Below are 27,660 nucleotides of genomic sequence, written 5' to 3' on the forward strand. Positions count from 1 at the left end.
AAGTGCTACCGTGCTGGGCAATGTTTAAATTTCTGCAATATACAATTGAATAAACCTCACAAAAATCCCTGCTATTGTTGCACATATGTAATAGAAATCCAGACATGAGATGATAGTAGCTAGGTCCAGGAAATAGAGAGAAAGGTATTTATTTTTCAATTAGAGATAGCAGAATTTCTAGACATATTAAATGTGAGGAATAAAAGAGAGAAGTAAAAGATGACTGTAAGGTGTTTTGCCAATTGTGTGTGTACATAGACAGACATATGCATTTTTACATAAACATATGAGATTGAATGAATAAATTAATATATCTTGGATGTGATAAGTCCCTTAATGTAACTGAATTTATTAATTAACTGAACTCACCTTTTATTTTTAAAAAACAATTAACCAATGTTGGTTTCACCAGCTAAAAGGGGGCTTCAAAGTTAGTTTTGTTATGACTCATTTTGTAGCTTCATGGCTAAAAATTATTTAGAAGAAACCAGGTGGTTGGGTATGAGTTGGTTGGTAGCTGGGTATTTCCAGGAAAAAAGGGGGGATGACAATTTTTGGCAGGGCAAAGATGCAAATAACAGAAACTAGAGATACTGTATTGAGGGAAAAATATTTGGCTCATGGAGCATGAGAAAATGAAATAGTCTGTTTAAAAATGAATGCAAAAGTGAAGCAAATGCTAAAGTAGCTTTTGGAAGAAAAGTGAGAAAGCCAGTAGTTTGTTCAAAATGTAGTCATAGCTGGACTAAGCACAAGGGCCTCCTCAATGGCTATTGGAATTCAGCATCTCTTATCATAAAATTGAATTTCATTTTGTTTTATTAACCAGTTACTTCCAAAATGTAACTCCCCTTCCCACACACAGAATCAATGTTGGTATAAAAATGAACTAAATTATCATCAGATCCTTAAAACCACCCCTGAGCCCCATTGTCTACTTCCCAGTTAACAAATCACCATTCATTTAGTGACTGAGGTTACTGACAACCTGAGGAGTTGACCTTGACTTCTCTTTTTCACACAACCTCAGCCCTTTCAAAATCTAGGTCATCATAAGTCCTACTGCCTTTCCCTCCTAAATTATTTCTTAAGTGTATGTGTTCATCTACATCCTCTGCTTTGGTTCAATATTACCTTTTCTTATTGTGGACAATTTGCCCTCAGCCTCCATTTTGGACCCTTCTCAATCCCATCCTCTAAATCATTCTTCAGTTATCCCCTAAAACACTCAGTTTTTATTAAAATTGTTTTCATAAAATGCCAATTTTATGTCAATCCCAAGCATCATTTACTTTTTCATGTCTCTCTCTTCAGTATTCATGCTCCTTAATAGGATATATAAGGTTCCTTCCCAATAGACTAGCACACTTGCAACTAAACCAGTTTAACTGGGCCTTATTCTCTATCTTATATTTTGTTTTAGAAACAATATTGTGCCATTAGGCACCGAACACACTAGCCTGGGTCCCTATGTCTTGTTTTAGCTCTTGCTAATTTATTAACCTTCATTTAAAATTCAGATCAGGAATCCCTTCCTCTTTCAGGGAACTTTTCCTTTCCCAGGGAGGTAGGTTCAGAGGTCCCTTTTATGGGCCCCCTGAGTCTCCTCACCTCTACTACTGTCTTCACTACACTGTACACTAAGTACTTATTTATGTGTCTTTTTCTTTCACCAGACTGTTTTTAGAGGTTAGAACCATGGTCTTATAAATATTTTATATATATATATATTTGGGGCATAACAGATATTTGATAAATATTTGTTGGATTTATCTGGAAACTTGGAATAGATTAAATTCACTCAGAAATAAATTTATAAAAATGAATATAAAAATGAAATGCATTACTTAAGAGTCTGTGGAAAACTGGACTTCCAAGAAGAGGCAAATATAAATAAAATGAAAGGAGGAAGAAAGCTCATACAGCTGCTGCTGTGTGGCACAAACGTCAGGAAAAGAAACTTTCTGACCTCTCTTGTGCTATGTTTAGCCCTCAAACCCCAGGCCAAATGGCTTCCTGGGTTTGTGGAACTTACATTTATATCATATGCTTTTCTTTTTTAAAAGTGTATCTCATCTTATGAAAATATTAACAGAAATTCTGGTTCCAAAAAAAATTCCACTTGAAAATATGACTCTGCTTCTTTAAAGCCACTTCATATTTTAAAGAACTTATGGAGACAACACTAAACAATTCTATATTTAGTAATTCTGGTCAACTAGGAAGCAGAATTATTTTTTTCAAAGGTTTGTTTCTCAGAAACAAAGCCCAAACCTGAATTCTACAAAATAAATAAATGAATAATAAATATGACTGGCAACTTTCAATTCATTTGCTCTTCTTGCTTCCCTGGAATCTTGAAGAAAGCTGTCGCAAGGAGATTCATTCAGAGAAGCAAGCAATAGAGCAGTGTACACATTTAAAGGAAGGACTGTGGACACCTGAGAGTGAGATGCACTTTTGTGGTCTTGGGCTCCATTTTTTTTTTTTTTAAAGGAAACCTTGTAAAGAACATGAGAATTGTGTAAGGATAACATTAAGAGCTTAATTCTTAATTCTTAAGAGCTTAATTCTTAATTCTTTAGTATCTTGCATGATACTAGAAGGAATCACTGGCAAACATGGGCAGTTCTAGAATCTGTGCCTGCAGTCTTTTTGTAGCTGTGGGTAGAGACTATAACTTGACAGATGAGAGTCCTTAATATCAACAGAGGTTTTGAAAAGTGGCCCAGGCCCTAGATTTTGCAAAACACATGGTTTTACCCAAACCCCATCAACACTACCATTAGAAATTATGAATTCACCAAGATAAACAATAGATAAAATCTGGGCTGTGGTTGTAGCTCAGTGGTGGAGCATTTGCCTAGAATCTGTGGGGCACTGGGTTCGATTCTCAGCACCACCTAAAAATAAATAAATAAAATAAAGATACTGTGTCCATCTACAACTAAAAAATAAAAATAAATAGATAAAAATCTAAAAAAACATTTCCATGTAGATTTGAAATTGTATTTAGCTTTTAATTCTGTTTTCAACATTAATTACTTTCAACTCCCCCACTTAAGCTATACATAATTTTGTATTTTTTTCTCAAAATAAATCTTATGAGAAAACCCACCATGGATTACAAAGAGTCAGAGCTGCTCTGGTTGAGGGAATGGATGATGGGGGACTGGGACTGCTGAGGCAGCCACTGTGGTAACATCATAAAAGCCTGTGGGACCAAAGGCATAAAGCCATGGTCTACATTAGAGATGGAGAAACAAGAAGACATGTAATATTCAATCACACCTAAAATGACAATTACCAAAGACATGTTCAGAAACACACATGCCACCTTTTAATGGGAATCAATGCTGACACTAAAGATAGGAAACTAGGAAATGGCATCCTGCTGTTCCCACTCCTTTTAAGAATGCTTTCTGTTGCTGGCAGCTGGAAGCTTCCAGCTGCCAGCATTCTGTAAAACTGAATCCCCTGCCATTTCCATTTCTAAGTTAGCCCTCCCTTAATGGCTTGAGAAGAAAAAGTATAAACTTCTTTTTCACACACAGATGGAAAGGGAACAGCCTAGATTTTGCAAAACTGAACTGAACACATCTAGTGTGCCTGATCATGGGCTCTGAAATGAACTGCCCAGTTTCCTATTCTGGCTCCAGAGTCTACCATCTGCATTACCTTGAGCAAGTAATTAACCTCAGCAATCCTCAGTGTCCTCCCAGTAAAATGTAGATAATAATATTACCCATCTCACATGACTGTTGTGAAGTTCGGATATAACCCATCTAAGGTGCTTGGCATAAGGCCCAGCACATAGTATGCACCAAAATGTGTTTGCTCTGGTGATATAAGGACAACACTGGGGAGTTCCTGCTCCTACTTGTTCTGTTTGATACAAGCACATATGTCTTCCTTAAGCATAATGATGTCTGAGTTTTAAATTTTCAAATGGTCAAAGAATGGTAACAAGCACCCTATAGATAATCATAAGTGACTCCACTGATTCTGAATCATTTGCATTTACCTAAGGGTTACAAGCCTTCCAGGTCTGAACTTTAGTATTGGTGTCAATGAAAGCAATAGAAGCTATCTAGAAAAAAAAGTAAAAAGATTGGCAATATTTCTAACCATCCTGAACTCAAAGTATAGATTAAAAAGGTACAGGGCCAAATCAGCCACAATAGATATCCTTAAAAGGCTGAAAAATCTCAGATGCTCTGATACTCCAGCAGGGTAGCAAACATTGCTTCCCAAGTGTCCTATCCACAAAAAAAAAAAAAAAAAAAAAAAAAAAAATACACTGCTTTCAGAGCTCCAGAGAATCCCAGATACTAGCTACAGCACAACAAAGAAACAAAGAAATAGAATTAAGGGTTCTCATGGGAACTACAACTTTGTGACTTTACAGCATTCAGTCTTCATAAATACAAACAATTTCTGAAAGACTTGTGTTTTTTTTGCTTGTGCCAAAGCTATAGATACCCCTAAAAGTGAATAAATATGAATAAGGTCTTAGTATTTAAATTTTCATATTTCTTTCCCTCTCCCGCCCCAAATATCTGCTCTGACATTACATTTCTGTGTTAGGGTCTATGCCAAAAAAATTGGTTCTACTCACAAGTTCAATTCATTTGCTAATTTTTCCTAGTCTATAAAGTAAAACTATGTCTGACTTCACAGGTGTCAATATGTAAAGCACCTCCAGAGCTAAATTAGAACAAAATAGCTCTGACTTCTAAGACACTTGGCATGTCTGATATAAATAAGAGGGCCTGTTAATCCTCTTAGATAAATTGATTTATGATTGTAAGAAATATAAGACTGAAATGTTTCTAGGGATAGTATAGCTGGGCTATTAACAAAGCCATCAAACCTATGTATTCACATAAACCTATATATTCACACAAACCTATGTATTCACATAAACCTATGTATTCACATTCTTTGACCATTTGAAAATTTAAAACTCAGACATCACTATGCTATCAAACAAGGGGCAGAGATTTACATATGAACATTTAATGCAATTACTATATTTGGATAATTAACATCATAGAACTTCTGCTTGATTATCTTCTAGTTTGTTATTTAATTCTGCTAGGAGGTAGCACCACACACATCAGGACAAAAGAACTAGATGAGGTAGTAACCCAGTTTATCCCGTTGTCAATAGCTCACTGCATTGCCCCATAAAAAGAAAGAGATCCACATCACCAGGCTTCATGAGAAGTTTGCAATGTTCTTTTAAAGAAGGCAGGCATGTAAAGATGAGGGTGGAAATCCAAAAACACTAAATTATTAGGACCATAAACATTGGTACATAAAAATGTCAGAACAGCAAAATATGTAAAGTGTTATATAAATAGCATAATTATTTTTTTCTTTTTTAAAATTTATTTTGCATTACAATTCTTAATACACCATTATACAATAATTTATCATATCTCTGATTATATATAAGGTATGTTGACACCAAATTCATATCTAGCATAATTATTTTTAAAAGTTAGAAAAAAATGTAATTATCTCAAAGAGTATCTATGATTGCTAAAATAAAAACTTCCCCCACTATATTGGGAGAAACAAATTATATAAGGAAATGAAAAAAAAATCAAAGCCATTTCTTATGGCAATATCAGATGCAAACAGTAAAACATTTGACAATACTTCATGATTCCTAAAACATCACTACATTTTACCCACAACAGATATTACCAAGTATGTCATACTGTCAGTTTGTAAACATCAAATGATTAACTTTGAAATTTAAAAATCATGCATCTTGAAAGACAGAACTTTCAAAGGGCTGTGGAACCAAAATAGCTGCAATTTTCTGGGGATGGGTAGACAATTTGGTGGCAGTTACTAAAAACTTGAAAAGCCTTAATATCGTTTGATTTAGTAAATTCTACATCTAGGAATTTATCCCAAAAAAATAATTAGTGGTGAAATAAAATATTTATGCACAAGGATGTTCTTAGTACTATTATTGTTATATAGAAACTATATAGGAGAATGGCTAAACAAATGATAGTTTCATTTCATACAATGAAATATTAGGCAGCTACTTAAAACTTCATGACTTATGCTAAATGGAAAAAAAAACAATAGACTACCATTACAATTTTTAAAGTGTATATGTAAAAGCATGAAAAAAAGACTGGGAGAAATCCAAAAAAAGGTCTTTCACTGTTGGGGACATTTCTATTATTCTTCTTCATTCATGTATATGTACTTTATATAATCCTAAAATGTTCATTCACTTTGTTTTTCAATCAGAAAAAATAATGGCTGTATAAAAAAACAATAAATTATACTTTAGGTTATCACTATGACCCTGGTCCTCCATGTCTTAATTGCCTTGAGTATTTTTTAAAGAAGCTAGAGATTGTTTTCTTACTGAGTCAGAAATTATGACATGTAACACTTTATCCAAAACTAATCATAGTTATCTTATTCTTCAAATTCTCTACAGAAGGAACAGAATACTATCTTCCTTAAAAAACAACAACAACAAAAATAACAAAAAAACTGTCAAGCACGACATTTATTCCAGTGGCTTAGGAAGCAGAGGCAAGAGTATCATGAGTTCAAAGCCAGCCTCAGCAAAAAGCAAGGTGCTAAGCAACTCAGTGAGACCCTGTCTCTAAATAAAATACAAAATAGGGCTGGGGATGTGGCTCAGTGGTCGAGGGCCCCTGAGTTCAATCCCTGGTACCAAAATAAAACAACTCCCCCCCAAAAAAACACAAACAAACAAAAAACCCCTACACAAAACAAAACAACAAGTATCCTTAGCACAAAGTTTCCCTTTATGGCAACAGCTGTGGAAATATATGTCAGCATCACCATACTCTTCAGTGGAAATGGAATACTCCCAAATACCTTCTTCCTAATCTATGAAGGCTGAGTTGAATGAATACCAACAGGTTTAGACTGAAGAAACTAAAAAGCATTCAGATCAGTCATAAGAAAGAAATTCTTAGATTAGTAGAGTATTGCATTCATAAATATGGCTATTCCTTATATTCTCATTCTAAAATAAGATATCCCTGACATAACTTATTGAGTAATTATTAAAGACTCTAAGCTTTTAAAATATCTACCAACTTCTTACTGGTGTGGGTCCAATTTGGTTCTTAATCTGTTCTCTATTGAATTCTGAGTTTTGTTACCTCAAGCCCCCTAAGAACCTCATCTTTTTAAATTCAACTAACTGCTATTTTTTTAATTCTCCTAATCTGTCCTTTCCAGGCTGGATATTTTTTCCCCCCAGGACACTTTACAATGCCCCTCCTAAAACTTGTCAAGTGTTAACTCAGAAAAATGGTTCTCTCCTCCTATGTCCTTGATAACAGCAGCAACTCTGCCTGTACCTTCTTTCCACTGAGGAGAGAGATTACAGACAGAGAAAACTTCTTTCTCCTCTGATAGATGACAAAGCATCTCTATCAAGTAGTTGACTAGTAAGATATTTAGCTGGTGTCTAGCTATAGATAAATTCTCAAGACCTGCCTTCTCTATCTCCTTCTTTCAACCTGGTTTTAAAACTTTTTAATATTCATCCTTTCTCCTAGATTCTTGTCATATTTGAATTTGGCATATCCAAAAACTTCTTTTATGTTTACAGAACAATTAGGAAATATAGATAACTGCCTTTTGGGCATCTATTAAAATATGTTCAGGTTTTTCTCATTTAATCTATGAAGATGACAAATAATAATGAGAATAAGCTTTAATTTATGTAATATTTGATTCTACAAATAAGTATAGTTTGACTTACAAAGACTGATGACATAATGAACACCTGTAAACTTGACCGCTCAAGAAGTAGAATGTCAGCAGTAACAATGTTTACCCATCTGCTGTCCCTCATCTTTGGCTTGCCTTTCCCTACCAGAGGTAACCACTATTCTAACTTTTGTGATTATTATTTTTTGGGGGGGATTACTAAAGATTTTATCACATATAAAACCTATACACTATGCTGTTTGGTTCTGCCTGTTATTAAATTTTATAAAAATGAGGTTATATCATATGTAGTTTTCTGCCCACTTGGAGTTTTCATTGCCATGTTGTAGAGTTATAATTACATTACTACTTTTTATTGTTGTATACGCTTCCACTGAATGAATATACCATAGTTCATCTCTGTTAACCTGCCATTGTTCTTAATTAGTGTGAACAAAATTTGACAAAAGGAGCTTTCTAGTAATTAAAAGTAACACTACTCCTAAACCAGCATTCTTCATAGTTGAAAAAAATTCTTAAATATAGCTTCATACCAAAAATCCATCTGTAAATCTGCCTCTTTTTTCTTCTTACTACAGGATATTCAGAAATAATTAAACCATAGAAAAAAATCCTTTGAAGTTGTTTCTTAAAAATCCTTTTCCTCCAAATCTCCAAGGCTAATGCCTCCTAGATAGCTCCATGTTGATAGAACAAAGTTTGGAAAGTTACCTGAACATGTACAGCATGTCCCAAACATACCATATCTTCTTATCTCTGCCTGCTGCCATCTATTTCAAATCATGAATAATGGCTTCACCATCCATTCAAATGCTCAAATAATAAATGCTGAGCTATCCTTCCCATATATAAGGAATAACTAAGTCAAGGCAGCTATAGGAGAAGCATGTTATATTGCAAATCTGGCAACATCGCTCCCTGGTTAAAAGCTTTTTAAATAGATGATGATCTCCTACAGTGTTTCCTAAACCATAGCCTGAAACCTACTAGAAAGTCATGACATTAATTTAGTGGATTGTGATCAGGATTCTTTTAAATAAAAGACAACACAATAGTGTGAATGTGAATACCTACATGTGTAAAGGATCACAAAGTAAACTGTCTTAATGAAAATTGTCTATAACTGTGTTTGAAAGACATTCATCTACAGAAGTAGTTTTATTTAATTAGAAAGGTCAAAGATCTCACTCAGAAACTGATGACAGCCACAAAACTTCTCCTGAGAAGAGGTGTATGTGTTTGTACACATGTGGACACTTATATTCTCATTACAGTGAATATAGCTATCATAAGGAAGCCTGTGAGGAAAACTTTAAAGTCCAGATGTCCAGATCTCATCATACCTCCAGAGAGACTTAATAAGTAAGAAGCACTGATCTTCAGGGTGAAATTTTAACATTTTAAGAAGGTGGGGGGCATTTCCCATACCAGATTGCCACTTTGCTCATGCTGAACCTCAGGTCTGAAAAGTATTCCCACCACCCCCTTGTCCGCCAACTCCTGATAATCCAAACCTCAGCTCAAACACACTTTTCTGAGGCCTCAATGACCATCGCTCTTTCCTGTGCTAGTCAGGAAGATGTTCAACAAATGTTTATGTGAATGTGAAAATAAATAAAAATGCTCATTAAACACTATTATGGAAAGGTACATTAGTGCAGCAGTGGGAACAGATGCCTAGATCTGAGTACAGGCTCCTTCAACACATAATAAGAAATAATACTGCAGAAACTTCAGCAAGTAATGTAGCTTCAAAGGTATAGTTTACACATGAGCACAATGGGAGTATCTGCTTCATAGCATTGCTGTGAGGATTAAATGAGAATAATATTTGCAAGTGCTTAGTATAGAGTTCTTGGCAGTAATATTCAAGAAATTTTAAGGTAATTGTTGAAAAATTACTGGAATCTGTAAATGAAATAATAGAATAGGTGCTTGTCCAATTTATTTTAAATATAGAACAAATTATAAGACCCTAGAGGAATTTGAAAATTCTTAGCCTGATATGGCAAATTCAAAGCACGTTTGTGGGCGCTGAAAGTCCTAAGTCTATAAAACTCTTCCTCTGAACTTGTTTTCAAACAAGCTACTTTGATAAGTAAACATTTTTGACTCAAAGACAAAGTTGAGAACATTTTTGTTTCATAGTCTTGTTCTTTCCAGTTTAAATCACAATTCAAGAATGGTTATAAAAATATACCTTCCTAGCATAAGTGAAGCACTGGGTTTGAGCCTTAGCACCACATAAACATAAATAAATAAATAAAACAAAACAGCAGTTTAATATAATATTAATATATATTATGTTAGTATAATATATACATACACATATATCTATGCATATATATTATATATATAATTTATATATATAATCTACAATATATACTTTCCCTGTAAATTTATAATATATACTTTTCCATATTGTCTAACATATCAAGCTATTAGTAATAAGCAAGTCAGTCAAGGCTGGACTCAGCAAAGAAAGCTTCTGAAAAGATTCTAGGCAAAACCTTACTACAGCAAACAGGAACTCTCTAAATACTGTATTGCTGTTGTTCACTGAATCTAAGATACCAGCAATTGTAAGAAAATTCTGAATTTTATGTACTGCTATGTAAAATACTGACAAACTGTGACATCATACCAAGATGTCACTGATCATGAAATACTTCCAAGTTCAAAGAACTTAATGTTAAAAAACAAAAACAAAACAAAACAAAAAACCAAAATGATACCTTGGAATCAAGGACACATAGATTTGTTTAAGTGCATATTAAATATTGTTTGGAATAAGATTTGGGACTTGGACATAATTTTACAAAGGTTTCTTTTTCCTGCTTTCAATTTTGAATTTCTTAAAAGTAAGTCTCTTGCAAGATAGTCTTGTATGTCTGGAATGGAGCCTTGTGCATAGCGAGAGGTCAAAAGATAATTAAATAATGCTTAGGGTTCAAATTTAAGGGATGTTTTAAGTATAATAACCATGGGAAACCTAGAAGGGTAAAATTATTATTTTCCAAGCTTAAATAAGTGAGTACTATTAAAGTGACATTGTCTGCAATGAAGATGACTCAGTTTCACAAGTTTTAGTTTTTAGTGAGGGAAAAAAAAGCCATCAGTGGCAGAGTTTAACAAACAGATAATGTCAGTTAGGAATAAGAAGTAGCATTTTAAGGTTTTATTTACTTCATCTGTACTGTCCATCACAGTGCCTGAATGTTTGCTGAATAAAACCAGTAATCAACTCATTGCTAAGCACTTTATGGTGTTTGTGGCATCTTCAGATTTCAGTCATAGTTCCAATCCCTGTTTTCCAAGGTGATGAGGTTTGGTGAAGGACAGACTAGAGGAGTACCCTTGTCTGTGCTCCTGTTGTGGTGGCCTGTCTTACTATAGCCCTTTCTGAAGCCTGTGCAAAGCTGTGGTCAGTAAGTACTTTCAGATAGTTTCTTCAAACACCTAAAACAGAGTCAGCTGCCCTCCCACTCTCTGCTATTCTGAACTCTTTGAAGGCAGAGCTGGCCTAGATTCATCTTGCTTGGGGTCTATAGTGGTACCTGGTTATATTATGAAGACAGGGACAATGAATTTTGCTCACTGTTTCTGCTTATGTAGCAAATGCAGAGGCTGGTTCTTATCCAGAAAGAGAAGGAGGGCAGAGGTGAATATTAACATAAAATAGAGAAGCTGGTCAATTTACAGTAGTTTCAGACTATGATTCCCTTATTGTATGAGATAACAAGTTTCCAGGGGCAGCTCAGACCCTTAGCTAAAATAAGATTTATAAAAGTGTGTGTGTATGTGTGTGTACGTATCAAATTCAAACATTTTTAAAAATTAGGTAATTTTTAATTTTATTAATATCTTAATAAACTAACGTGGTTAGAGCTGTCATTCAATGTAAACATTAAAATGAATGCTATCTACACATCAATCACTGAAATATTTAAAAAATTAAAACAGAGCTGCCATTATAAATGGATATAATTTTAACATCCTTCTAGTATTAATTACATTCAGGGCCAAGATTATGAAGGTAACTGTTAGTCAGCAACCTTCTGAGCAGACTGACTAAACACAACCATTGGCAAAACCAGTGGGCTAGCCAAACCAAAAGTGGCAGGGGAAAGCAGTCAGAGGAAAGGTATATCATCTAAGAAGGAATGGCAGTGTTGGGGATTTATTTTTGTCTTTACTGCTTGTTTCAAGCTGATAGTTATCTTTGCTTCCCAGGTACCAAGTCGGGTAGAGAAGGGCAGTCTGCGGGAAGCATTTTCAAGGCGGTTGAAATTGCCTACTAATTTCAAATACTGTATAATTTAGTTTTTCAGACTCAAATCTTCTTCCCAGCCCCCACAAGGAAAATTGAATAATTAATAAAGTATTTCTGAATGCTGTGCTAAACTTGAAGATTTAACCAAAAAAAAAAAAAAAAGAAAAAAAAAGAAAAAGAAAGAAAAGAAAAGAAAAATTCAACTCAACTCTATGTTCTTTGGAGTTAATGACTCTCTTCCATGAGTTTTATAGCACCATTCAAGCCTTTAAAGTTACTAGTTAAATACCGATTTAAACTTCAGAAGGTCACCATGCCTTTTTGGGAGGCATACATTTAGAACTTGTTTGGCTGGCTATTCCTTATTCATTCTTGGAAAAGTGTGTGCAATGCAGTGTTTCACTCAGTGTAGAAAATGCATAATACTCTTAAGAAAATATTTTCTATATTCAATTCTTTTCTTAATAATCATTTCTAAAAATTATATATGTAAAATTAACTTCCAATTTCTAAAGCCTCTGAGATTGCTGAGTCTGAAATAAGCAATTAAATTAGAATTTTGGAGCAGCAATCTCATGACAAATACTGAGTTAATTTGAGGCCTGGAATCTCATACTGTGATAAAGTTAACATTGTTTCTTATTGCCCAGAGGAATCATCCCTGGACATCAGTCCCTGAAGCCATAGGCAAATCAACTAACAACAGCACCAGGAGCCAGCAGGTGTGGCCATCATTTGCTGTTGAAAACCTTGCCATTTCAGATTTTATCTCAATTATTCCACAGATCTACCTCTGTCTGTGTGTGTTTGTGTGGTGTATGTGTGAGCACAGTTCTTAATAGGCTTGGAATTTTACATTCCTACTGCCAGGATATTACATTTTACATCCACCAAAACCTTTGTTTAAAAAGCTGATTCATACCAGTCCCTAATGCACACTACACCTTGTTTCTGATAGTCCCTTGTTCCTACAGTTCCTTGTTAGTGGATGGTTCTGGTTAAATCCTTTATTTTTAATTATTTCCTGAGTATTAGTATATGTGTGTTTGTCAGGCTGTGAGTTCCCTGAGAGAAAGCCTATGTCTTATACATCCCTGTGTCTTTTCATTCTAAGGTACATGATAAAGCACTTGCCTTCAATAAGAGTAGAAAGAATGTGCAATAAAATAAGAAATAAGCAGAACGATAAACTAACCTATTAGTATATTCATTGATTAGGCAACTGTTTATAGTTTGGAATAATTATGTTCCAATAACTTGGAATAATTATGTTACTGTATCTGTAACAATTGCCATTATGAGAAAATACTATGTAAATCTGCTTCCAGCAATTCTTCTTTTAAAGCTATATATACAGTATAGAGTGAAGAACAGTCACTGTAGCTATAGCTATAGCCTCTATTAACTATGTCTTTAGATAAGAAACTTTCAGTAAGCATAAAAATATGGAGTTCAGTTTTTAAAAATTCGTTAGAATGCACATCTTTGAAAAATGTTTACCTGCTGCATTTTTAGTGTCTGGTTAAAATGTAGAGATAGAACTATCCTGACTTTTATAAACCTCATTTGACAACAATGATAGAGCCTTTGGAAACTGGGCAGATTATGCCAACACATCCCTCTGAATTTGTAACCTGAACATTTCAATGCAGTAGCCCACATGGATTTATCAGCTCTCTTTTTTGTACAAATATGCTGCTCTATAGATATTTATAATCACAGTAAACCTTTAGTTATGAGTAAGTATCCTAGGTATGTATTAGAACTGTTAAGATAATTGGTTGGCCCCACCCTTCAGAATCAACAAGGCATTTAGATGATGTATCCAGTTCCTGACATTCATGAGTTTAGTTATCAAAATCAACAGCTCCCATAGATATTTTTATCTTTTTGAATCCAGAAAATGCTTTCAGTGACCATCCAATTTCCTGAATGCCTTCTTTCACTAAAGGAAAGGGGTGTGCTGAACTGTGAAAGATAAATTTTTTTTATTTTTATTTTTTAAGCTATAAAAGCTGCTGCTCAACTCTGATGGTAAAAATCCAAGTTATCAATGATTCTTAGAATTTTTACTCATACTTTAATGTTTCGATCTGAATTTATTTAGAAGTTAACTTCAACCTAAGAGAATATGTTCAAGCAGAAAAGTAAATATACTTAAAAGTTAACCTGCCAAGACTCAAATTCTGGCCTCCTAAAGACATTACTGAGGGGGAAAAATCCTATAATTAGTAACAAGGAACAGCATAACCATGTGGTACTTAGCATAAGTCTCCTCAGGGAAACAGGAGATAATTTTAACATGCCATGCTCACTTTTAAAAGGATATTTTAGCAGGCTTCAGTTATGCTTCAAATATGCCTGCATGACACTATCATGATAGTTAAGGTGCATTTTCAATCATGTCTGGTGTAAGAAGACAAAATTTCTAACTAAGGGTAAGTATCTTTGGAGGGAAATCTAAATTTAAACCTTCCAATTTCAAATCCTAAGCATTTTCCGCATAGGAAAACTCTTTAAGCATACGTCCTCAAGGCTTTTAAGCAATCAGCATGGGTAATGCTAACTTATCATGGCTCTCAAGAAAAACAGAGGAACACTGTACAGAAGACCCTCACATTTATGGCTCTGCATATTCCCTGTAGGCTGTGCCAACCCACTCTTTCCCCTGTAATGACTCTTTGTTTTTACTAAGTCCCAAAGGGCTGGGGAGAGCTCTGCAAAGAGAAGGGGGGAGGGCAGATGGAATGCAGCTGCAGGCTCTAAAACAATGCTGAGTCCATATATTTTGTTCCCAGTTAGAATAATAAAAAGGGAGGGGGGGCGCGGTTAAGAAGACAGATCCAGAATAAGCAAGGTAGGAACAAGTACCCTATAGCTCTCAATCTGCTGCCCCCTTACCCCTCTTCTGTACCAAATCCAACCACCATTCACTTGGGTTAAAAAGCTTATCTGCTAAAATTCAAACATCCATTAAGATTTAAACCTACCAGCTATTTATAACTAAATTATTTTTATCAGCAATCTATATTCAGGAAAGGGATAGAGTGGGAAGAAGAGTGTTATAGGCAAATAAAAACTAGGGAAGCTTGGACACATGGGGCCAGGAACACTATGGGGAAAGATAGGTGGAGAATTTGGAAAAGAAGGCCCAAGCTTTCAAATATAATCTACTTGCTTTGCAATGGTGCTTAAGTCCTGAGGCAATTAGTATGTCAGCGAAAACCATGATCCTTCTAAGATTTCTAAAAGCTGCAAGTGTCAGAATGGAAGTTTGGAAGCATACATATATTGTTCACTATCATTTAGTCTTCCAATCTAATTCAGTGCCTCCTAAGAAAGTAGCCTTTACTTGCATTTCCCTAACCTTAATGTCCCAACTGGATTAAAGAGAGAATTGAGGGAAGCAGTAGCCCACAACAAGTATGGCCTTAAGATCCCTAGTGAGAGAAATGCAGCTCCAACTTTACTTTCCCCCTTAGCCATTGCTCTCCCCTTCCAAATAACCCTTTTCTGAAAATCCATGGAGCCCTCTGGGACTCAAGGACTTAGGTCTGCCTTTGGAACATTCCTTCAAATATTACCAATGCCATTAAAACCTGCAGAAAAACTCAAGAAGCCTTACATAAAGGGTCGAACTAACTCCTCAAATATAGAATCAGTAAGCACTAAAGACTACCTAAAAAGCTATACAACAGAATTCAGAAGAATGCTTGTTCCAATTAGGATCCCATTCATGAACACTCAGTTACTGGGGGGGGGGGGGGGGAAGGACTTCATTGTAAAGCTGTCACTAGAAGAAAATCCCTGACATCCACACAAACATCTTCTTGAAGTTAGCATTACACAACAGATTTAGAAGTACTGTACTCTTAGTTGAATGATATAATTAATCTGACTCTCAAAATGTCTTCAAGTTGTAAAGTTTAGAACTACTGTATTTATTTACATGAACATTTTTGCATTTTGTAACATTAAAAAATCATAAGCATATAGATTTAGAATAAACAAGAGTATGATCATCCTCCCTCAGTTTGCCTTTTTCATAGCTCGATCTTACAGATCTTCCAGATATCCATACTATAAGCCAGTACATAGGGACAGAAATGCATATTAACTTCAATGAGGAAGCAGTCTATTTTGTTACTATCAAATATTAATAATAATAACTTAAAATAATATTGATATTATTGTAAAATTTATTATATACTGCAAACACACAATACATTGGTCAATTTTATTAAAAGTTATCACATATTATGCATTTTTTTTGGTGATGGGGATTTATCCCAGTGCCTCTCACACGTCCTTACCACTGAGCTACACCCCAGCATATTTTGCTTTTTATTATAGCAATAAAATAGACACAGAAAATGGTTCATTTTATACACTGAAAAAGCTTAATTTCTATTCATACATCTCATTTCCTAGCATATATAATTTTTAAAATTGAGGGTACAGACAGCAAATTTTATTAATAGTAACAAAATCACATATTTATAACATGCTTGAAATAAATAATTCTTTATGGAGATTTTGTTGTGGCAAATAAAACATTCATACAAAACTTTGATGTTTGAACCTTCAATAAAAGGTTCAAATATGCAATTATTCATGATTTAGGAAAAAAATTCTCAATAGCTATATCTGAATTATCTTTTAAAGAAATTAAAAAAAAGATAATTCAAGTGTCTTAATCAAAGAAGTCAGAAACTTTTGTTTAGTCACAAAGTTCGCCAAATATGAGTGACCAATGATATTAAGAGTGCCAAGTTAAAGTAAATTTCAAACTCTGTGGCATATAAAAAGAATATTAAATATTTTTGCTCAATCAATAACAGTACTCACCCCTTGAAGCCCTTGGAACTGAATCGAAGGTCGAAAAGGAATTGAATTCTGTTAAAAGAAACATAAGAAACAAAAATGTAAACCTCGGTTATGGTGACACAGAACTAAATACATAAACTTTAAATTGATGTATTTAGTCAGTGCCATAGTATATGAAAACGTCTTTTCACCATGTGCTTACTTTCAGATGTCAACATATTACAATGCTTTGACAACCTGTTTACATTTCTCTGAACCATATAAATTAAAGGTATTTTTTGGTTGTGTAGCTAATGGTGTTTTTGAAATTGGCTAACATGATTTGTAAAACTAATTAGTATTCTAATTCAATTGTATATTAAAAATTCTTGCTTAATTTCCTGACATATTTTTAATACAGATGAGGAAAAGGAAGAGATAATTGGAGAATTTTAAAAAACTCCAATACAAATATAAAATTAAAATATTCAGGAATCAACTCAAGTTTTCCACTTTTTCACATTTTATCAAGCTTTTACTTGAAGGTCACACAGGTTACCAATATTCTCACAGATTCTTTCTAGAAGAACATAATTCCTAGATCAGTGCTTTTTGTTTTTTTAATTATGAGTTTTGTCATCTTTATAACTTCAGTATTGTATCACAGAGTTATGCTGTAATTTTAATTATCAGTCACTATCCCCAGCATAATTTTCTATATCCAAAGTTACCAATATGTTTTCCCATGGGAATGCTTTTCTAAATTGTTAGAAGGCATCTATAAGAAAATCAGCTTTGAATAGTACTTAATAGTGATGGCAGTCTGTAAATTATTTTTCACACCCTTATATCCAAATCCACAAACAGAAAAAAAGGTTTCTGGTCTAATCTTTATCGCACCCCCTCTCACCCCCCTGATCCACCCCCACCCCACCCCACCCCTGCCATGCCCATAGAGGTGGCCAAGTGTCCTTCCCATAAACTACAGCATATCACCTACTACTTCTAATTACTTCCTGAAACTTATCTGCAGATTTAAAAGTTTACTAATCAGGATTATAATAACTGGGGTGGGGGAGTATAGTGCCTCTTTAAAAGATAGAAAACCTCAATATAAAATATAAAGCAGTAATATTATTTACAAAAATGGGTAACATCTTGAGGAAAAATTATAATGCAAACTATTATCACTGTCTGACCACCAAGAAAAGATAATTTAACTCTAGATTTATTAATAGAATCAAAGTACTACTGGGGGACAAATTCATTTCTGGTGAGGGAAAAATGGGTTTCTTAAAAAGGGAAGATAAAAACATAGTGCTTGAATTTTTAAAACACAATTTTTAGTAGTGAATCATTCTAATTCATAGGCTTTTTTTAAAAAATAGAAAATACATGGGCTGGGGTTATGGCTTAGCAGTAGAGTGCTTGCCTTGCATGTGCAAGGCCCTGGGTTTGATCCTCAGCATTACATAAAAATAAAAAATAAAATAAAGGTATAAAAAAAGTAGAAAATACAGATACTATTCTTTAGAAGAAAACCCCCATCCAACTACCTTCCATGGCTAAACTTACTCTTCCTGAAGTAATAAAAGTTGCTGAGGCTAGAAGCCGTACTTTGTGTTGAAGTAGGTGGCCCTACAAGTTAGGTAACACAGATTCAGGTTCCAGCTTTTTTGTTTTTTTCATTTTTAAAATTTTAATTTGTTATATATGACAGCAGAATGCATTACAACTCATATTACACATATAAAGCACAATTTTTCATATCTCTGGTTGTACACAAAGTAGAGTCACACCATTCGTGCCTTCATACATGTACTTAGGGTAATGATGTCCATCTCATTCCACCATCTTTCCTACCCCTGTGCCCCCTCCCTTACCCTTCCTCCTCTTTTCCCTTTTGCCCTATCTAGAGTTCATCTAATCCTCCCATGCCCCACCCCTGCCCATCCCAACCACATTATGAATCAGCAGTCTTAAATCATAGAAAACATTGACATTTGGTTTTTGGGGATTGGCTAACTTCACTTAGCATTACATCCTCCAACTCCATCCATTTACCTGCAAATGCCATGATTTTATTCTCTTTTAATGCTGAATAATATTCCATTGTGTATATATACCACATTTTGTTTATCCATTCATCTACTGAAGGACATCTAGGTTGGTTCCACAGTTTAGCTATTGTGAATTATGCTGCTAACATTGATGTGGCTGTGTCCCTGTAGTATGCTGTTTTTAAGTCCTTTGGGTATAGATTGAGGAGTGGGATAGCTGGGTCAAATGGTGGTTCCATTCCCAGTTTTCTAAGGATTCTCCATACTGCTTTCCATATTGGCTGCATCAATTTGAAGTCCTACCAGCAATGTGCCTTTCTCCCCACATCCTCGGTAGCACTTATTGTTATTTGTATTCATAATAGCTGCCATTCTGACTGGAGTGAGATGAAATTTTAGAGTAGTTTTGATTTGCATTTCTCTAATTGCTAGAGATGTTGAACATTTTTCATATATTTGTTGATTGATTGTATATCTTCTTCTGAGAAGTGTCTGTTCATTTCCTTGGCCCATTTATTGATTGGGTTATTTGTGTTTGTGGTGTTAAGATTTTTAAGTTCTTTATATATCCTAGAGATTAGTGTTCTATCTGACGTTCAAATAGTAAAAATTTGCTCCCAAACTGTAGGCTATTTACTTCACTGGTTGTTTCTTTTGCTGAGAAGAAGCTTTTTAGTTTGAATCTATCCCATTTATTAATTCTTGATTTTAATTCTTGCACTATAGGAGTCTTGTTAAGGAAGTTGGGGCCTAAACCGACATGATGGAGATTTGGGCCTACTTTTTCAGGTTCCAGCTTTAACAATGTGTCCATCAGCCCTATCTCCTGAATCTGACCATTTCCTTGGAGGCTGATTACACTTTCCTACTTGACTACTTTCAATTCATATGCTGCCTTCACTTCTCTGGAACTTGAAATTCTCCATCATGCTCATCATCTCTTCTTTGTCAAATAAATGAGATTTTTTTCCCCCCAATTTTCAGATTGCTGATTTCTCCACTGTATATTACCTCTTCCTTGTACTTAGAGACACCAGTATTCTCAGGTGTTTGATCATACATTTCATTTCAAAAGCTAGCTTCCTTTCCTCTTTCTATACCCACTCCTTTCTGGAGGTTCACCATACCTGTTGGAAATGACTAAATCTCTTCTCCAGTCCTCATCTGGCATTTTTCTACAATTGTCTGTTTACTCCTGCATACAGGGTGCTTTATATTAGAAACTCTCGATACAGCAAACTTTTACTGATTGGCAAACACTAACTCTCGCATCTCCAGCCTCCCCAACCAAACTGGTACCTCTTTCCTACTGTCCTGGCAATGACATTTCTTTACTCTTGGTTTTTCAGTCTTACAACTTTAGAATTTATAGTCTCTTTACATCTCCTGTCCCCAACCCCATATTATATTAATCAATTATATGTCATTAGAATCAGAATTCCAAATCCAGAAGAGAAATTGGAAATAATAGTTGATGCCCACCATTCTATCCCCAGTCCTTCCCAGTCCCTGTGGTTCAGTAATAACTAAGCTGGGCCTTGCTAATTTCCTTCTCTCTTTCTCTCTATACTGGGGACTGAATTTAGGGACACTCTACCACTGAGCTACACCTCCAGTCCTTTTTAAAAATTTGAGACATGGTCTCTCTAGATTGCTTAAGGTCTCGCTAAGTTGCTGAAGTTAGCCTTGAATTTACAATTCTCCTGCCTCAGCCTCCTGAGTGGCTGGATTACAGCTGTATGCCACTGTACCCTGCATCTTGCTACTTTTCTTGTATTACCTTGTAATACACATATCTCCTTTGGAAGGTACAAGAATATGGATGCCTAATTCCTCAATTCAGAGTTCATATTTTAATTGGGGGGATACCTGATGTTAAGTACTGGGTTAAGTCCTACTGGGAAGTATAGTAAGCATTCTCAGAAAGGAAAGGAGAGCATGAATTTTAATAGATGTCAGAAAAGTCAAAAGATTTATGGAAAAAAAAAATAGACTTTGAGTAATAGATTAGAAAAAAAAAACAAACTCCAGGGAGAGAGAGTGCCCTGAGGAAAAAAGCAAGGAGACAGGAATTGGTACTGTCTAGGAAGAGGGAAGGTGTGTGTATATACAAAATTCTTTCACACTAAAACACAACATAAAGGCTATTGAACCCAAGGCTCCTGCCTAAGCATTTGCTGTCCTCAAAATTTGCCTTTGCTTTTAGATTCTATCTGTTACAGAATAAATAGGACAATAATTTAAATTTCAGATCTCAGGATATCCACCCTAAAGATTTATCACCCTGTGAAAGAATCCTGCCTTAATATCCTCCATAGCCTCGTACTAATGATCTTTAAGTCTTGCCTCCCACGGGATAAATAACTGGGGGCTTTTCCTTTTCTGGATAAGAAAGTGAGCTGCTGAAACAAATGTTTTGGGTGAAGGCAACTCTTTCAGCCATGAGTAAAACAGATGGATTGGGGTAGGGGAGGGCTGGGGAAATGTCTTTGAAAACAGCTCGAGTGATGCTTTAGAAATACCCTGGAAGTAGTGATAAAGGCCTAAATTAGTATAACTATATCTAGAGCCCAAAAGAGATGGTGGACAGTGCAGACATTCCCAAAGAAGACTGATAAGATGTGCTAACAGATTGAATATCAGGCACCAAGAAAAATGATGTCAAGGTGGCTCTAGGGTTACCAATCATCAATTCCAGCCAGTCTGCTGCAGACTTCCTCAACATAAGCTTAGTCTGTAGCTTTAAAGCCCCTGGCCCATTTCAAGCCCTTATCACCTGGCACCTAGATAAAAGCTTTCCTTCCTTCCTTCAAGTACTTCCCAATCCTTCATGTAGCCAGCAGAACCTCTTAGCATGTCATACAGTCCACAGATGGTCCTCCCACCATATACCAAAGCACAGCAAACTCCTCCACAGAACTCTATACCACTGATGCATTTGACCATTACATTAAAAGGATAATTACTGGGAATAAGAAGTTCTAAAAGTAAATGCCACTTTAAGCAGGTATCACAAGCTTGTTAGTTTTTTGTCCAAACGTTTTTTAGCCTAGTTTAACAGCAAACCTATGACCTCAATTCACTGTATCTTTAAAAAAAATTTTTTTAAAGCAAGCTACTTTTAAAAGTTGAAGTAATTATAGGTGGCCAAATAGGATCTGGCATGCTTTAAAAATAAATCTTACCTTACTAATTACATTCTCATAAGAAATAAGTTTTGGAAGGGCTTCAACCTTTGTTTTTTAGTTTTAATTAAATATTTGTACCAAATAGCTCTTTCAAAATTCATGTAACCCTTTATATAGGCAGGACATTCTCAAGTATTGAAAAGAAGTACCAATAATAAAATGCTCATAAGTTTATTATACTGTTGATTTTTGCCATTACAAACCAATACTACTGCAATAAAACTTGCTCTATGACCAAAGAGATCTATGTTCACGTATTTCCAGGAATTATTCCTCAACATAGGACTATAAAAATAATACCTAATTTACTAAGCAGTTTTACTAAGTAATATTAATTTAATAATGTAATATTAATTCCTAAAATGATTCCTAGAGAGTGGGAGAGAAGTTTTCCACAGTTCTGTGGAATTCAATAGTCACTTACATATTCGGGTAGTTTATAACTGTCTCTAAGTTAGAGTTGCATTTAAGATACCTTCAGCTTCCATGCTGAGCCCATCATGGAATGCTTAACCCTAAATTACTCTGAATTATTCTTGAATTACTAAAACTAAACATTTATTACATACTTGTTGGTATTTACCTATGGATTTAAATTGTAATCAGTGTCATGATAAGTATATTGCAGAAAATTTCAAAGTCAAAAATAATTTTGGAACTTTGCCCCAAACAAGCCACTTTCTATAAATAGTGATGGTACAGGTAACTGATTTAAGTGAGATTATTTTAAGAAATAATTATAAAATTCTAAAAAAAAAGAAATAATTATAGTTAGTTAGCCAGTTACCATTTATTGAATGCTTGAAATATATCAGATGTGCTAATTATTTTTACCACAACCTTCATGGATTTTCACAAACACCCTTGTAGGGTAGATACGTGGGTTCTTATTTCTCAGCTAAGTCTTATGAATATCTAAGATCAGACAACTAAGTGACCTGGGACTCAAGCCTAGTAATACTTTAAGAACTATGCTCTTTCTATTACTGTCTCACTTTAAAAACTGTGCTTTAATCCACCATTTTACACATAGCTAGCTTTTTCCTATCCTTCTCCAGCAAATAGGTGTATAAAATATGAAAAAATCTAAAACAGACAGGACTAAGGACAGACAGCGAATCGCTTTGGTTTTGCACTATGGCTTAAGGAGAGTATCAGGCAATTCAAGAACTTGTTTTCAGTTGTACAAGTAAACAATAAAAAATAGATATGATTTTCCTTGAGATATAACATATCAAATAGTTCATTTTCCTTCCTAAAAGAGGCACTACACTAGTTAAAAACATGTGGTTGTGAATTTTTTGTTTTAAGAGTCATTTTAGTCTTTGTTCTTTATAATATCACCTGACAGAGAATCCAAAGTCTATCCCATAATTATATTTTGACTACTGTAATAAAAAAAATATTTAGACAGAGAGAAGAGGAAGAAAGAAAATAGGAGCTAAAGCAGGAAATAGCACAGGAAATCAGACAGTTGATCCTGAAAAATCAAATGTACCAGCTCTTGTCAAAAGCCAGTAATAAACATAGATTGATACATGATATGAAATTTAGAGATAATGCAAAACTGCTTTAATAAACAGCATCTCCTTTGTCTCAAACCTTTTATTAGATGCCTACAGAAGAGTCACTAATGCTCACAGAACCAATCTAGTATTTTGCCTTGTGAATCCATCCTACCTTAGTTGTAGAGGAAACTCCGTTTCTGTAGGTTTTGAATAACAAGATCAAAGAGCATATGTAGTAAAGAATAATTTCTTTCTAGCCATTACAACACAGAAGAATGATGTACAAAAGGAATTACTAATACAGTAGGAAGAAGGAAAAACACTAATCTATTTAGCACAATCCTTGTTTTGAAGGATAGCTTCTGAGAAACTAGATACCTGATACCAAATTAAAAGAACAAAATTTACTGTTGTCTTAAATCTTAGGATTTCAAACAACTTTTAAATGAACATGAAAGCCAAAAATGCTAGCTGAAAAACCAGCCAAATATTAGTTTCTGTGACCCAGCCTTTAAACCAACAATGCCTGAAGCACAACATCCCACTGTTTTTCCCCCAAGAGCTTAATGTTGGCCTTATAATCATATAATAAACTTACATGTCAAATCTGACTTGTAAAAGCAAATAAAGCTTTGCTCCTGGGGATCTTGATCTTTGGAGCAGAAGTATAAAGAGAAGTGGTAAAATAAGATTAGATAAATAGAGATTATTTTGAAAAGTCTATAAATTGATAAAAATAGAACAGCTAAATCACTTTTTACAAAGTGAATCACTAGGAAGCTTGACTCTGGGAAACTACATGATTATACTCAGTTTTAAAAGATCACTTTGGTTGCTCTTTGGAATGAATTAGGGGGGAAGAGTAGAAATCTGGAGGTTAGCTGGGAGATGTATGGCAGTGATCCTGAAGAAGGATGATGGTGGCTGGGAATGAGATAGCATTAATGTCTGGGGTTGGATTCTAGACATTTTAAAAAGTGACAGGACTTGCTGATGGATGTTAACAAAAGAGGAGAGAAATCAAAGGTTACTAGTCAATTTCTAGGCAACTGGAGAGTGCTACCACTGACTGAGATGGTAAACACTCAGGTGGGTATAGGCTTAAGGAGTGAAATCAAGAGTTATATTCGTATATATTAAGTGTGTGATGCCTATTAAATTTTGATGAAGAGGTACTATGTTGAAAATAAGTGCCTGGAGTTGAAAAGAAAAATTCTGATCTGAAGATAAATATTTGGGAGCCATTAACATATAAATGGCATTTAAATCCAAAGAATTAGATGAACTTGCCTGGAGAAAGTGAACAGATAAAGAGAAGGGAACTGAGATCTCCAATATTCAGGAGTCAGGGAAATAAAGGATAGTAAGCAAAGGACAAGAGGTAAGAGGAAAATGTTTGTAATAGGAAGAAATGGTCAACATGATAGGATGCCAGAGGTCTGGTAAGATAGGAACAGAGAAATGATTTGCAACAGTATCTGGTCAGGTGTAGCCTCAGGGGTGTGGAAGAGACAGTAGGCTCAGTTGAGGACAGCAGGTGAAGAATACACAGATACACCCTCAAATACAACTTTTCTATCTGTTGGTGTTCCCTATGAACACAAACTTTGTGTTTATTTATTTTTTACATGTTTATCTGCTTCTACTTAATGATATGTACTTTCTTCATGGTGGGAACCATCTATGACCTATTTGGCTTTGTATCTTCAATGCCTAGTTCTATATCTAGCAGATGTCGGAAGACGAATAAAAATGTTTGCTGAAAGAACAAACAAAGGTAGTTTGTAACTCTTGACTGCTACCTCTTAATCTTTTATTAAAGAAGAAACATCTTAAAATATTCAATTGAGTTTTTACTACATGACACCTTTTCTGGTCCTCTGCAGCATTATAGTTTCCAATAATGGAGCCAAAAGCAATGATACTAATTAAATAAATGTTATTTTAAAATATGCTAACACTTACATTTCCAAATAAGTATATTTAGATCAGCGAATTTTACAAGTTCCAGCCTGATTTCACCCTTGAAGAAGCTCCCTATTCGGTGGAGAAGTGTTCTCACCAAGATTACCACCATGGATTATGAATGCAGCCCCATATTAGTCTACTACACTGTGCATATATAACAAAAACTTGATGTATTCATGACTGTTTTGCTTTGTTTTCTATAAGGAACTGTGAAACAAAAAAAAATTGGCCCTAAGGGCCATGCTGTTGCACACCTGTAATCCTAGCAGCTTGGGAAGCTGAGGCAGGAGGATCACAAGTTTAAAGCCAGTCTCATCAACTCAGCAAGGCTCTAGGCAATTTAGAAACCCTGTCTCTAAATAAAATATAAAAAAGGACTGGGGATGTGGCTCAGTGGTTAAGTGCCCCTTGGCTCAATCCTTGGTACAAAAAAAAAAAAAAAAAAAGCCCCCAAACAGGGACTAGGAGTATAGCTCAATGGTAGAGTGTGAGCTTAGATTCAATCTCTAGCGCCAAAACAAACATCAAAAACCAAAACAAAACAAAACCAAAAAAATAAACAAACAAAACTCCACCAAAACAGATATGGAGATAATCTGGAAGAAGGAAAAACACCGACTCTTTTAATTTCATATTATCTATGGTCAATAGTGATCTTAAGTACAACCTATAGAGATTACTCAATAAAGAAAGTTTAAAAAAATAAAAGCAAAATTTAAAAAGCCCCACTCAAACCAAAATTTTTCCAATTTAAATCTCCCCCTGGACATTAACAATTTCCAAAATTTCCATTGAATAGAACAGTTAATATAGGACATATAAGTCATACAGCACTGTTCTATATTTTGCCTCAGACTCCCAAATATACCTTTAAATACACAACATCTAATCATGTAAATACAAAATATACTTAAGTCTCTTTTGACTATACAAAAGACTGAATAAATGTTCATCAAATCACACTCATCATCTTTATCCTTCCCACCCCACCCCACTCTCCTATCTGTTTCTGACTTTTCCTTTTCTGAGGGTCCCCTCTCCCAGAGGCTAGAAATCTCAACTCAAACTCCTACTTTAAAGTACTGTTAAATTCTATAGATTGATTCATCTCTAATATCTTCCATCAGAATCGTAGCATAGACTCCAATAATTTCTGGCCTGGACCATAAACTTTTTCATAACCTGTCTATTTCCTTCCAGATTCACTTCATAGTCATCTTGCACACCAAGATCAGAATAATTTAAAAGTGTAGCTCAGATCACTCAAATTTCTACTCAGTGTCTCCCCGGTGTAGACAGAATAAAGTCCAAATTACTTCATAAGGTAATCACCCTACTTGGACCTGCTTCAACTTTCTTAAACACAACCATCTTTTTCTCCTGCACTCCAGGTTAAGTGAAACAGGGTGTTTCCGACAATTCTCAGAGCCTGCCCTGAGGTTTTCTACTACTGTTCTTTACCTATGACATTCTCTCTGCGGGAGATGTGGTCCTCCATCCAGTCTTTATTTGCTAAAATCTTAATACTAAAACCCTTTAAGACCCAAGGATCTTTTCTAGATCAATAACATAGGAACTCCAAGAAGAAAAGAAGCTCATGCCATTGTCAAACAATGTAGTTACTATGAACCTACTAGCTAAATTGTCTGACTGTAGAGGTCAATTCAAGGTACTAATTTGTCTCATGAATCTTTAAGGAGCTTATACCTTAACAAGATTCTCTCTTCTTATGTCCTATATTAAATCACCAGGCATGGAAATGCTAGGTAGGTTTGACCTTTGCTAGCACAGTATTAGTGGAGATCCTTAAACCAGTTCTTCCTGATGATTTAACATGACTCTTAAAAGCCCTAGTGACACAACAGAAATTATAGATAGGTAGAAATTTAAGAAAGAAGGAAGGAAAAAGGGAAGGATAAAAGTAAGGACAAAAAGGAAAGGAGGAGAAAAAGTAAAACAAAGATAAAACAGTTCTCATCTGACCTGAATTATGCCATATTTTTCAGTTTTAGTTTGTCTATGGAGACTTGGCCATTAATTTATTGCATTCTCCTCCAGACTTGCTTTTCTAGATTTTTGCACAAGTCATAGGAAATGTTGTTTGG

The 27,660-nt window shown here is 34.8% G+C and overlaps 1 protein-coding gene across 1 annotated transcript in view; it reads right to left on the minus strand.

Annotated features, from left to right (window-relative positions):
* Ell2 (elongation factor for RNA polymerase II 2) overlaps nucleotides 1-27,660 on the minus strand; it is a 71,467-nt gene that overhangs the window by 37,636 nt on the left and 6,171 nt on the right. The window contains exon 2 of the mRNA XM_046428812.2: nucleotides 16,874-16,921. Coding sequence (XP_046284768.1) covers nucleotides 16,874-16,921 — 48 coding nt within the window. The remainder of the gene's footprint in view (nucleotides 1-16,873; nucleotides 16,922-27,660) is intronic.

Source organism: Marmota monax, unplaced genomic scaffold (genome assembly GCF_021218885.2).
Source record: "Marmota monax isolate L192 unplaced genomic scaffold, Marmota_monax_Labrador192_F-V1.1 WCK01_AAM20220418_F8-fsc00018, whole genome shotgun sequence".
Lineage (NCBI taxonomy): Eukaryota > Metazoa > Chordata > Mammalia > Rodentia > Sciuridae > Marmota > Marmota monax.